Source organism: Penaeus japonicus, unplaced genomic scaffold, assembly GCF_977035675.1.
Source record: "Penaeus japonicus unplaced genomic scaffold, GWHDUDI00000001_assembly GWHDUDI00000026, whole genome shotgun sequence".
Classification (NCBI taxonomy): Eukaryota; Metazoa; Arthropoda; class Malacostraca; order Decapoda; family Penaeidae; genus Penaeus; species Penaeus japonicus.
Window position 1 is genome coordinate 75612 of NW_028234428.1, and position 12500 is coordinate 88111.

The 12500-nt window shown below is 40.3% G+C and overlaps 4 protein-coding genes across 4 annotated transcripts; all 4 read right to left on the minus strand.

Annotated features, from left to right (window-relative positions):
* Positions 1–6738: 6738 nt before the first annotated feature.
* LOC147468732 (uncharacterized) lies at positions 6739–7689 on the minus strand. The gene has a single exon (XM_086551874.1). It carries the CDS (start codon positions 7672–7674, stop codon positions 6763–6765), a length of 912 nt encoding a protein of 303 aa, XP_086408000.1. The 5' UTR covers positions 7675–7689; the 3' UTR covers positions 6739–6762.
* Positions 7690–8362: 673 nt separating this feature from the next.
* LOC147468733 (uncharacterized) lies at positions 8363–9388 on the minus strand (the record flags this gene model as incomplete). Its single annotated transcript, XM_086551839.1, has 1 exon — positions 8363–9388. A coding segment is annotated over exon 1 (1026 nt), but the record flags the coding sequence as incomplete, so codon positions are not given.
* LOC147468734 (uncharacterized) lies at positions 9385–11106 on the minus strand (the record flags this gene model as incomplete). Its single annotated transcript, XM_086551840.1, has 2 exons — positions 9385–9393; positions 10078–11106. Coding segments are annotated over 2 exons (1038 nt in total), but the record flags the coding sequence as incomplete, so codon positions are not given.
* On the minus strand, positions 11054–12254 carry LOC147468735 (uncharacterized). The gene is made up of 2 exons (XM_086551873.1): positions 12031–12254; positions 11054–11646 (listed from the first exon to the last, which is right to left on the minus strand). Exon 2 carries the CDS (start codon positions 11634–11636, stop codon positions 11127–11129), a length of 510 nt encoding a protein of 169 aa, XP_086407999.1. The 5' UTR covers positions 11637–11646; positions 12031–12254; the 3' UTR covers positions 11054–11126.
* Between the last annotated feature and the right edge of the window lie 246 nt (positions 12255–12500).

Genomic DNA, 12500 nt, shown 5'->3' on the forward strand with positions numbered 1-12500 from the left:
ATTTATCTATGGCCGCAACCCTTAAACGATGATAAAAAGATCAATAAAAGTTCCAATAAAATTAAAGAAAAGACAACAAGTGCCAAAACGGCACAAGTTGTGAGCAGCGCGTTGCCGAGCTAGTGGCTCATCTGCAAGAGGCTATCTGCTCCCGAAACACGGCCTCGCAGGGGTAATATGGGCCTCTTTCCAGGGAGGGAGCATGTGGTAGGCCCTCCTTCCAGGGAGGGAGGGAGTAGTAGGCCCTCCAGGGCAGCGCCATCTCTTGGCGCTTCCTCCCCTCGTGGCGATCAAAGGGGGAACTCGCTTATTCTTCCCTGGAGGGATGGCTGGGGCGAAGCACATCACTACAGTTGGGCAGCTGCATGATGGGTGGCTGCGTCTCTTTAATCGCCGTTTTGGTAATTTCGGCTGTGGCTTTGGCTGTCTTTTCGATCGTTTTCTCGACCTTAGCTGTAGCCTTTGCAGTGTTCTTTACTACTTCACTCAGTAGTCTGGACTCTTTCTGGGCTTGGATCTCTTGCTTCTTTTCTACTGCCTTTGTGATTTCTTTCCTTCTAATAGGGCAGCTTCCAGAGAGAGTCCTGTGTTCGCCTCCACAGTTTAGGCATTTTTTCGTGGTGTTCTTACATGTCGTGAACCTGTGTCCGGTCTGACCACATTCACTGCATTTTTCAGCATTCTTCCTAGTACATTTACCCTTTGTATGCCATATTCGTAGCAATTCATACACTGAATTACTCGAGTGAATCGTTCCTCTTCGATCTGGGCCGGGTTTATACTGTAGTTGTATAGAATCAGTCCTTGTTCTTTAATCTTTTTGGCAGTCTGTATATCATGGAATCGAATCTTAACAATTCCATGTTGTGGCATCTTATAGACTTCATCGATTTGCAGGCTGAGTTGTCTTACCAGTTCCTCTTTTATCTCTTCATTAGAGTGGCTTGTAATGTACGAGTCCACTTTTTTGACTACAATAGTCATCTTAGCTTTGGTTTCAAGAGGCATCTGGGGGTCAAAACCGGAGCTCTTAAGCTTTTGGCGGAATTCTGGTGACATTATTTTATCGGCATCGGTTAGGGTCTTTGGCAAAACAATGTATCCATTCCTTGCATCAATGATTCTTAGGAAATGGATACCATTGCCAAACATCAGAGAGTTCAGTTCCTGCTTACGAGTTAGAGTCGGAATGCCATCGAGGTTTACTTTAATTTTGGTGGTCGAAGCCATGGTTCCCAACGCATAGCTCGATCCTACCACTGCAAAAAGTCCAAGTCCTGCCTGAGTTGTCAGATTAAGTCCTATCTCTGACAACCTCCTCTTATCTCTGAGGAGCCTAACCAGGTTGGCTATGTAGACGGTGTCTAGCTAGAGTTGGCAGGAGTGTTAGAGTGGCCTGCCGCCGTTCCCTATGCCTAACAAAGGTGGCAACCTCCGAGTGTTTCCTCCAGTATCCCAACTAAGGGACCCCTTTGAGACCTCGGCCTTCGCCGGGTAAACCGCAGGGTTCGCCTTCGGAAACAAACGGTGTTATCCTAACGCCGAAAGTGGTGGTAAAGGACAGGGGGGGACAGGTGTGTGCCTACAAGGATCTCTTGTAGCACCTCGGTGCTTGGCTCGAGAGAGCCGAGTGTCAAAACCCTTACTCTGAAGGGATCTCTTTTTAGTATGCCAACTCCTTCAAGATGTCAACTCCTTGGCATAAGTGGTGCCCACTTGGGATTAGGTCAGGTAATCCAGGTAATTCTTCTTCTTCTTGCTATAAGTGTAGCAATGTAGATTATAACTCTTCCTTCAAAGAGTTCTTGTAGATTCTTCTTCTTCTTCCTTGGAGGCTTCTAGATAGCTTCAGCTGGAGCAGGTAAGCTGGAGCAGGTGCTGTTATCTCAGGTGAGGTCGAGTGGTGACTGATGTCTTGAGTGACTGATCAGTAATCCTTCCTGATCTGAGTTGAGTGAGTCTTGAGTCTGAGTGAATCGGGGTGCAAGTTTCTTCTGAAATTTGCCCTCTAGACTCTATCTGGGGCAGCATTTGCCAGACCTGAATGAGACTAAGTGGTGTTGAGTTACGTTTCATGGTTGAGACTCCCCCCAACCGTTACCAATCCAATTTGACCGCCAATGAGAATATCAATATAGGTCTGTACAACAATACAGTACAATACAATAAGGAAAGTGGAGAATGTAGATTCTCGAAAGAAGAAGAAGCGGACGAAGAACTAAGATGGCAGCTAGCTACCTAAAAAGAAATACTAGGAGAAGATAATAACAGGTGGGGGGCGTAACCCCTTGCTGGTCATCAATTGTTCGTCTTAGTTAATTTTGCTTTTAGGACCTATTCATCGTGTTTTTGTCGGTTGGCAAGACCCGCCGTGGTGGAGGTGGGGGACCACTAGGGTGTAACGGTCTGGCGCAGGTAATTTATAAATAGTATTGATCTTTTTTGTACATAGTTTTTCTATGTATATAAATAGAATAAAATTTCAAATGCCCATGTTTAACCTTCACCTTTTTTTTCTTTTTTTTTTTCCACAAGTAGAGTAGCATTTAAGATGCCCATGTTTTACCTTCACCTTTTACCTTTCCTTTCCTTTTTTTTTTTTTTTCTCTCTCTTATGTGTGCCTCAGCACTTACGCAGATATTGACATATTTGTGCCGTCATACCTAAATATGTACACATATACATATGTGCGCATATGTATCTTGAACATATACCCACGATTACATATATATTTTTTTATATGTATTGACATTTTTAATTATAACTGAGGTTTCACCTTCACCTTTTTTTTTTTCTTTTTTTTTACCACATGTGCACACATATGTGCCCGTGTTCACATATTCCGTGTATTGATAGCTTTTTATTTCCTTTATTTCCAGGTCTTCTTCGGGGGATGAGTTTCGGGAGGAGGTCATCCCAGCTAGCATCTCCTTGAGTTTTCAGGTAAGTTTGTGTTTAAGTTCGTTTGTTGTGCAACCTCATATAGGTCTGGAAAAGGAAACTAGAACTCCCACCGAAGTGGAAGGGGACAGTTAAGTTAGACGAAGAGTTGAGGTGAAGAAAAACAGTCAGGAAAATGAAGGAAAGTCGTAGTTAAAGTAGTGGGAGGACGAAACTCCCTGTCTGACTTTTTAAGTTATTGAAGTGTCATGTCCACTCAAAACCTTCCGGGAGGCCTGCCGGGTCGGAAGGGGAAAAGTCTTGTTGATTGTTGATTGATTGATTCTTCTTCTTATCTGTGGGGGTGAGTAAGTTGAAGAGGGTTGGGAGGAAGGGGTCTGGAACTTGGGTTGGGATGAAGGATAAGGATTCTTTATTATTTATTATTAGTTAGTTAAATTGAGTTAGTAAAAAACAAAAAAGATGTTTATTTTTTTATTTTTATTTTTTTTTTTTGAAGCGTGATAAAGCGGAAGAGGAAGTGGTGAAAGGAGCTGGAGAGATAGTGAAAAGAAACTTGGGAGGAGATACAGTGAGAGTTAGAAAGTTAAGTAGAGTGAAGAGAGTATTAGCTTTTTATTGGAGTTGGTCTTGAGGAGAAGGAAGTTGAAGTGAATAATGGAAGTGTGTAAAGTGAAGAGGAAGTGATGAAGGGAGCTGGAGGGATAGTGGAAATGAAATTTGCGAGGAGATAAAGTGATAGAAGGAAAGCTGAGAAAGGTGGAGAAAGGAGAAAAGATAAGTTGTAAGACCAGGAGAAAGAAGTCAGAGAATAGCTTGCATGTGCGCCCTTAGTAGCTGAACAAAGCCCCGGGTCAACCCCTCGGGAGGCAGCCAGAAACCAGAACACCTAGCAGGCTATTTTTTAAGGATTTTTTTTTTTTTTTTGGTTTTAAAATTCTTCAGCTCTGCCCACGCTGCACTTCGCCGACCTCGCACGTCACCTCTCACTGCTATGCATGATGTGCAGTGCTTGACGTTGAAGTGGAGCCCTGTGGGTTAGCTTGTAGTCTGGATTAAAAGGTGTTTAAAAAAAATTCATTCTTGAGCTTAAACGTGCAGGTCCTCTTGAGATTTACTTCTTCTTTCTTCTTTTAGGTTCTCCTCTTCATGGTTGCCTCCTTACTTGATCATCGGTCTCCTGTACCTGATGCCGTGAATATGGCCTCAACTTCTTCAATGCCATTGATTCTGCTGAGGCTTTTGGGCCACCAGGCATGTGTGCCTTCTGGACGAACGTTGAGGCGATTGTAGAGCTCCTCATCCTCATCTTGGATTCTTGTCCATCTTCTTCTTGCTTGATGGTGGAGTCTCTTGTTGATCGCCTCGATCCTTAGTCTTTCATGGATCTCTCGTGCAGTGACTACTTCAGGAAAGCGAATATTCAGAATCCATTTGCCTGCCTGGTTCTGAATAGTCTGTAGCTTCATCATCTGCCTTCTGGAAATGGTGTGAGTAGGCACTGGCGGGTATTCCATGATGGGCCGCACTAGGGCTTTATAAATGTAGAGCTTGGTTTCAGTACTCAGTGTCTGGAACCTTCTGATCTTGTTCAGCTGATGTTTAGCTTTGGTTGCTCTATCATTTATGTGAGGGACAATTCCTCTTCTGCTAATTGTTAGCCCTAGTATCTTTCCTTTGTCACAGTAGTCCACTGCTTCCTCGTCCACTATCAGATCTGCTGTCTTGAACTTGGCCACAGGAATGACTTGGAATTTTCTCATGTTGGTTGAGATCTTCCACTGTCTTTCGTATCGATTGATGGTCTCTATGGCTCTGGCAGTTCTGAGTGCCATCATCTCGATCGATCTCCCTTCGTACTTGATTATCTGAGTGATGTCGTCGGCATACATATAGTGGTTGCTGCCATGTGATGGTTCAGGCAGGTCTGCTGTATAGATTGTGAACAGTGTCGGTGAGAGGCAGCTTCCCTGTGGAACTCCACTCATGAGGGGAATTGCTTCGCCGACTGTGTTGCCGACGACTATTCTTGCGCTTCGACTTTCAACAAAGTCACACAATAGCTTCGTCAAGGACGTCGGGAGGTTCAGCCTGATGATCTTAAGTTTCAGGCCTGTGTGCCAAACTTTGTCGAAGGCTTTGGCCACATCTCTCAGAACCACATTGACTTGGTTCCTTTCGCTCATGGCATTGGCGATTTCTTCATATATGATTGCAATGGCTGTTGATGTTCCTCTGCCTGGTCTGAAGCCATGTTGCCTGGGATTTTGCAGATCGTTAATCTCCAGGTGATTTCGCAATCTTATGTTCAATATCTTTTCAAAGACTTTGCCTGGGACTTCCAGCAGAGATATTGGTCTGTAATTCTCCACTTTTCTTGGATTTTTCCCGGCTTTTGGAATCATCCTGACTCTTGCTTCCTTGAAGTGGTCAGGGAAGTAGCCAGCAGTGAGAGAGGCATTATATATGTTTGCCAGTCTCAGCAACATCTTGTTTGGAAGATTCTGCAGGATTGTTTTGTTGATCCTGCTTTTGCCTGGAGCAGTTCTATTCTTGAAACTCTGAATAGTTCTTTTGACATCTGTGGGGTTGATCTTGGTCATTAGTGGATCTGTGGGATCCAGTCTAGTGAAGTCAGAAGCAGCTTCTGGATATAGGAGGTGGATGTGCCTTCCTATTTCCTCTATGATGGTCTCCTCGAAATCACTGTCAAACTTTTCTTCTTCTTCTTCAGTAATTCGGAAACAATTTCTCCAGGAATTTCTGAACAGGATTTCTTGTTCTTCTTCTTCATGAATCTTCTCATCCTGTTCGTTGAGGAGGTAGCTACTTCTGCTTTTTTAGAGAAATATCATTTTGTTTGTTGCTTTCATTGTCTACTATCTCCTTGTAGCAGACGGCGATCACACCCCGACACATCACCACATTGGTCAATTGGAGAGCACCGCCAGCCAATAAGAGCGCAGGTCAAACGGCAGGTCGAGTGGGTAAACACGATGCTCGAGGTTAAAAGATGGGGAGGTCACCAAAAATAACCAGTGGACTCCTGACCTCACGCCGTAACGCCGCCACGCGAAACAACCACGACAACCTGCCGTACCGACATATATCCAGTGCTTAACAATAAACTAGAAAAACATGATAGACTTTCAGTTACGAACCGACATCCTTGAGGCGACGATGAACTTCCTGTCGGACTGGCTGCCTTTGGCCCCCCTCAGGGACCAGTGCTATGGATCTGACATCAACAATAACATAAATAAATAAATATAACATAAATAATAAATAAATGAATATAACATAAATAATAAATAAATGAATATAACATGAATAATAAATAAATAAATAAATATAACATAAATAATAAATAAATAAATAACATAAATAAATAAATTAGTCGAGATGTTTGAGGAATTTAATTACTGAATAGCAAACACATGTTATGTGGTAGGGCATATTTAGTGATTGTATGTTTAGCTATAAGTGAAGGGAAGAGAAGTCTCGTGTCTGGTATCAGAATTTTTCTATTATACAAATCCTCAATTCATGTTCAAGTTCATGTATTATGGTGTTCTATAATAAGTTGCATATGAGGTTTTAAAGAATTGTTAAGCTTTGATTTTATATTTTTTCTTAAAGGTGCAATGTAAAAAAGGTTGCTTGCCTCATGTCTCTCACCAGCTCCCTACCAATTTGCCCTACAGCTTTATGCATTCTCTGGTCAAGAGGTTCTTCACAAATCTCTAGTCGAGGCAACATTCTGATATGAAGTTTTAAGCATTATCACCAAGGGAAAAACATAACCTATTTGGATAACTATTTATTAACAATGGCAATGAATGCGCTGCTTAAGCCAAAAGTCACTTCCTTTCTGAGTGAATCCATTGGTATCTACATGGCTTGTAAAAGGTTTGTCTTGCATGTACTCTCATATGAGTAATTAGATTTTGTTTCCATGAAAAAGCCTTATCGCAAACTTCACAGCTATATGGCTTCTCCTTTGTATGTACTCCAGTGTGACTAACTAGATCTTGCTTCCATGAAAAAGTCTTTTTGCAAACTTCACAGCTATACGGCTTCTCCTTTGTATGTATTCTCATGTGCGTTACCAGATTTCGTTTCAATGAAAAAGCCTTTTCGCAAACTTCACAGCTATATGGCTTCTCCTTTGTATGTATTCTAATGTGAGTTACTAGACTATGTTTATGGGAGAAAGCCTTTTCACAAACTTCACAGCTATACGGCTTCTCCTTTGTATGTATTCTCATGTGCGTTACTAGATTTCGTTTCAATGAAAAAGCCTTTTCGCAAACTTCACAGCTATATGGCTTCTCCTTTGTATGTATTCTAATGTGAGTTACTAGACTATGTTTATGGGAGAAAGCCTTTTCACAAACTTCACAGCTATACGGCTTCTCCTTTGTATGTATTCTCATGTGCGTTACTAGATTTCGTTTCAATGAAAAAGCCTTTTCGCAAACTTCACAGCTATATGGCTTCTCCTTTGTATGTATTCTAATGTGATTTACTAGACTATGTTTATGGGAGAAAGCCTTTTCACAAACTTCACAGCTATACGGCTTCTCCTTTGTATGTATTCTCATGTGCGTTACCAGATTTCGTTTCAATGAAAAAGCCTTTTCAGAAACTTCACAGCTATATGGCTTTTCCTTTGTATGTATTCTAATGTGAGTTACTAGAGTATGTTTATGGGAGAAAGCCTTTTCACAAACTTCACAGCTATACGGCTTCTCCTTTGTATGTATTCTCATGTGCGTTACTAGATTTCGTTTCAATGAAAAAGCCTTTTCGCAAACTTCACAGCTATATGGCTTCTCCTTTGTATGTATTCGTTTCAATGAAAAAGCCTTTTCAAAAACTTCACAGCTATACGGCTTCTCCTTTGTATGTATTCTCATGTGCGTTACCAAATTTTGTTTCAATGAAAAAGCCTTTTCGCAAACTTTACATCTATATGGCTTCTCCTTTGTATGTATTCTAATGTGAGTTACTAGACTATGTTTATGGGAGAAAGCCTTTTCACAAACTTCACAGCTATACGGCTTCTCCTTTGTATGTATTCTCATGTGCGTTACTAGATTTCGTTTCAATGAAAAAGCCTTTTCGCAAACTTCACAGCTATATGGCTTCTCCTTTGTATGTATTCTAATGTGATTTACTAGACTATGTTTATGGAAGAAAGCCTTTTCACAAACTTCACAGCTATACGGCTTCTCCTTTGTATGTATTCTCATGTGCGTTACCAGATTTCGTTTCAATGAAAAAGCCTTTTCAGAAACTTCACAGCTATAATGCTTTTCCTTTGTATGTATTCTAATGTGAGTTACTAGAGTATGTTTATGGGAGAAAGCCTTTTCACAAACTTCACAGCTATACGGCTTCTCCTTTGTATGTATTCTCATGTGCGTTACGGATTTTTGTATGTATTCGTTTCAAGAAAGCCTTTTCACAAACTTCACAGCTATACGGCTTCTCCTTTGTATGTATTCTCATGTGCGTTACCAGATTTCGTTTCAATGAAAAAGCCTTTTCAGAAACTTCACAGCTATATGGCTTTTCCTTTGTATGTATTCTAATGTGAGTTACTAGAGTATGTTTATGGGAGAAAGCCTTTTCACAAACTTCACAGCTATACGGCTTCTCCTTTGTATGTATTCTCATGTGCGTTACCAGATTTCGTTTCAATGAAAAAGCCTTTTCGCAAACTTCACAGCTATATGGCTTCTCCTTTGTATGTATTCGTTTCAATGAAAAAGCCTTTTCACAAACTTCACAGCTATACGGCTTCTCCTTTGTATGTATTCTCATGTGCGTTACCAGATTTCGTTTCAATGAAAAAGCCTTTTCGCAAACTTCACAGCTATATGGCTTCTCCTTTGTATGTATTCTAATGTGAGTTACTAGACTATGTTTATGGGAGAAAGCCTTTTCACAAACTTCACAGCTATACGGCTTCTCCTTTGTATGTATTCTCATGTGCGTTACCAGATTTCGTTTCAATGAAAAAGCCTTTTCGCAAACTTCACAGCTATATGGCTTCTCCTTTGTATGTATTCGTTTCAATGAAAATGCCTTTTCACAAACTTCACAGCTATACGGCTTCTCCTTTGTATGTATTCTCATGTGCGTTACCAGATTTCGTTTCAATGAAAAAGCCTTTTCGCAAACTTCACAGCTATATGGCTTCTCCTTTGTATGTATTCTAATGTGAGTTACTAGACTATTGTTATGGGAGAAAGCCTTTTCACAAACTTCACAGCTATACGGCTTCTCCTTTGTATGTATTCTCATGTGCGTTACCAGATTTCGTTTCAATGAAAAAGCCTTTTCACAAACTTCACAGCTATATGGCTTTTCCTTTGTATGTATTCTAATGTGAGTTACTAGAGTATGTTTATGGGAGAAAGCCTTTTCACAAACTTCACAGCTATACGGCTTCTCCTTTGTATGTATTCTCATGTTCATTTTAGCTATTTCAATGAAAAAGCCTTTTCACAAACTTCACAGCTATATGGCTTCTCCTTTGTATGTATTCTAATGTGAGTTACTAGACTATGTTTATGTGAGAAAGCCTTTTCACAAACTTCACAGCTATACGGCTTCTCCTTTGTATGTATTCTCATGTGCGTTACCAGATTTCGTTTCAATGAAAAAGCCTTTTCGCAAACTTCACAGCTATATGGCTTCTCCTTTGTATGTATTCTAATGTGAGTTACTAGACTATGTTTATGGGAGAAAGCCTTTTCACAAACTTCACAGCTATACGGCTTCTCCTTTGTATGTATTCTCATGTGCGTTACCAGATTTCGTTTCAATGAAAAAGCCTTTTCGCAAACTTCACAGCTATATGGCTTCTGCTTTATATGTATTCTAATGTGAGTTACTAAGGTATGTTTATGGGAGAAAGCCTTTTCACAAACTTCAAAGCTATACGGCTTCTCCTTTGTATGTATTCTCATGTGCGTTACCAGATTTCGTTTCAATGAAAAAGCCTTTTCACAAACTTCACAGCTATATGGCTTTTCCTTTGTATGTATTCTAATGTGAGTTACTAGAGTATGTTTATGGGAGAAAGCCTTTTCACAAGAGAAAGCCTTTTCACAAACTTCACAGCTATACGGCTTCTCCTTTGTATGTATTCTCATGTGCGTTACCAGATTTCGTTTCAATGAAAAAGCCTTTTCGCAAACTTCACAGCTATATGGCTTCTCCTTTGTATGTATTCGTTTCAATGAAAAAGCCTTTTCACAAACTTCACAGCTATACGGCTTCTCCTTTGTATGTATTCTCATGTGCGTTACTAGATTTCGTTTCAATGAAAAAGCCTTTTCGCAAACTTCACAGCTATATGGCTTCTCCTTTGTATGTATTCTAATGTGAGTTACTAGACTATGTTTATGGGAGAAAGCCTTTTCACAAACTTCACAGCTATACGGCTTCTCCTTTGTATGTATTCTCATGTGCGTTACTAGATTTCGTTTCAATGAAAAAGCCTTTTCGCAAACTTCACAGCTATATGGCTTCTCCTTTGTATGTATTCTAATGTGATTTACTAGACTATGTTTATGGAAGAAAGCCTTTTCACAAACTTCACAGCTATACGGCTTCTCCTTTGTATGTATTCTCATGTGCGTTACCAGATTTCGTTTCAATGAAAAAGCCTTTTCACAAACTTCACAGCTATATGGCTTTTCCTTTGTATGTATTCTAATGTGAGTTACTAGAGTATGTTTATGGGAGAAAGCCTTTTCACAAACTTCACAGCTATACGGCTTCTCCTTTGTATGTATTCTCATGTGCGTTACCAGATTTCGTTTCAATGAAAAAGCCTTTTCGCAAACTTCACAGCTATATGGCTTCTCCTTTGTATGTATTCGTTTCAATGAAAAAGCCTTTTCACAAACTTCACAGCTATACGGCTTCTCCTTTGTATGTATTCTCATGTGCGTTACTAGATTTCGTTTCAATGAAAAAGCCTTTTCGCAAACTTCACAGCTATATGGCTTCTCCTTTGTATGTATTCTAATGTGATTTACTAGACTATGTTTATGGGAGAAAGCCTTTTCACAAACTTCACAGCTATACGGCTTCTCCTTTGTATGTATTCTCATGTGCGTTACCAGATTTCGTTTCAATGAAAAAGCCTTTTCACAAACTTCACAGCTATATGGCTTTTCCTTTGTATGTATTCTAATGTGAGTTACTAGAGTATGTTTATGGGAGAAAGCCTTTTCACAACCTCACAGCTATACGGCTTCTCCTTTGTATGTACTCTCATGTGAATCGTGAGTTTGCTCTTACAAACTTCACAAACAATACCTTTCCTTTCCTCATCGCTTTTTCTATGTAGAAGCTCTTCATTGCCTTCGCTGTGCGCCGCCTGATCCTCACCTGATGACCCCTTGGGCCCAAAATCCTCAGCCACGAATGGAGCTGCTGGCAATTCGTCATTGGAATCTTCAATCACATTACTTGAGTCTCTTTCAAAATCTTCCTGTTTGAGATCTTTATAGAAGGGAAATCCATGCTCTATTGCTGCCTTGCTCACTTCATCCCTCGCTTCATCTGCGTAATCAAGGCTTTCTTCCTTAATTTCCACACACGTCTCTTCGGTGACACCTTCGCTGGCCTCTTCCTTGATTGCGACCCCTGCGCCGTAGATTTCCCCGTCCCTGAGTGGGGCCAAAGGCAGCCAGTCCGACAGGAAGCTCATCGTCGGACTTCTGAAGATAATATACAACAACAAAAGTAATATGATTGATAATATTACTCCATGAAGTTCTTAGGAACATTTTATCTTTAATGCTAAATATTTGTGCTAAAAATGTTGGTAATAACAAAAACCACAGATGATATTAATGCCACGAAAAAAATGAATACATATTCATGCATATTCATGCATATTCATACATATTCATACATATTCATACTCATTCAGACACATATTCATACTCATTCAGACACATATTCATACTCATTCAGACACATATTCATACTCATTCAGACACATATTCATATTCATTCAGACACATATTCATATTCATTCAGACTCAGACACATATTCATATTCATTCAGACACATATTCATACACAGGTAAGTTCCATACCTGATTTCAACACGGTCAACGATGTGATTAGAAGAGGTTTCCTTCGCTCTCCACACAGCTGACCTTCCACCACCCGAGTGCTGCCTTTCCTTCGGCGTCAACGCAGGAGACTCTTCGCTCACCGAAGCCGTGGCTCGACTGAACTGCGAGAGGCGGAGGGAGAGCAAGGGAACTCCAGGCTTCCCCCAGGTCTTGGGGGACGAGGAAGGGCAACCGCCATGCCTTTCCACTTGTTCAGGACCTGCTTGTTTCAAGAGAAGGAAAATTGTATTTGTTGATGTGTTCAGAATAATTCCATTAATGATTGATAATAAAGACATGATAGGAATAAAGATGGCAAGAATTAAGATATCAATATTAGTAATCATAATAATAATAATAATAGAAGAAATTGTAATTGTAAAAAAATAACGATAAAAATAATGAATAGGAACACTGTCCATAATTATAATATTGGTAATGGCAATATC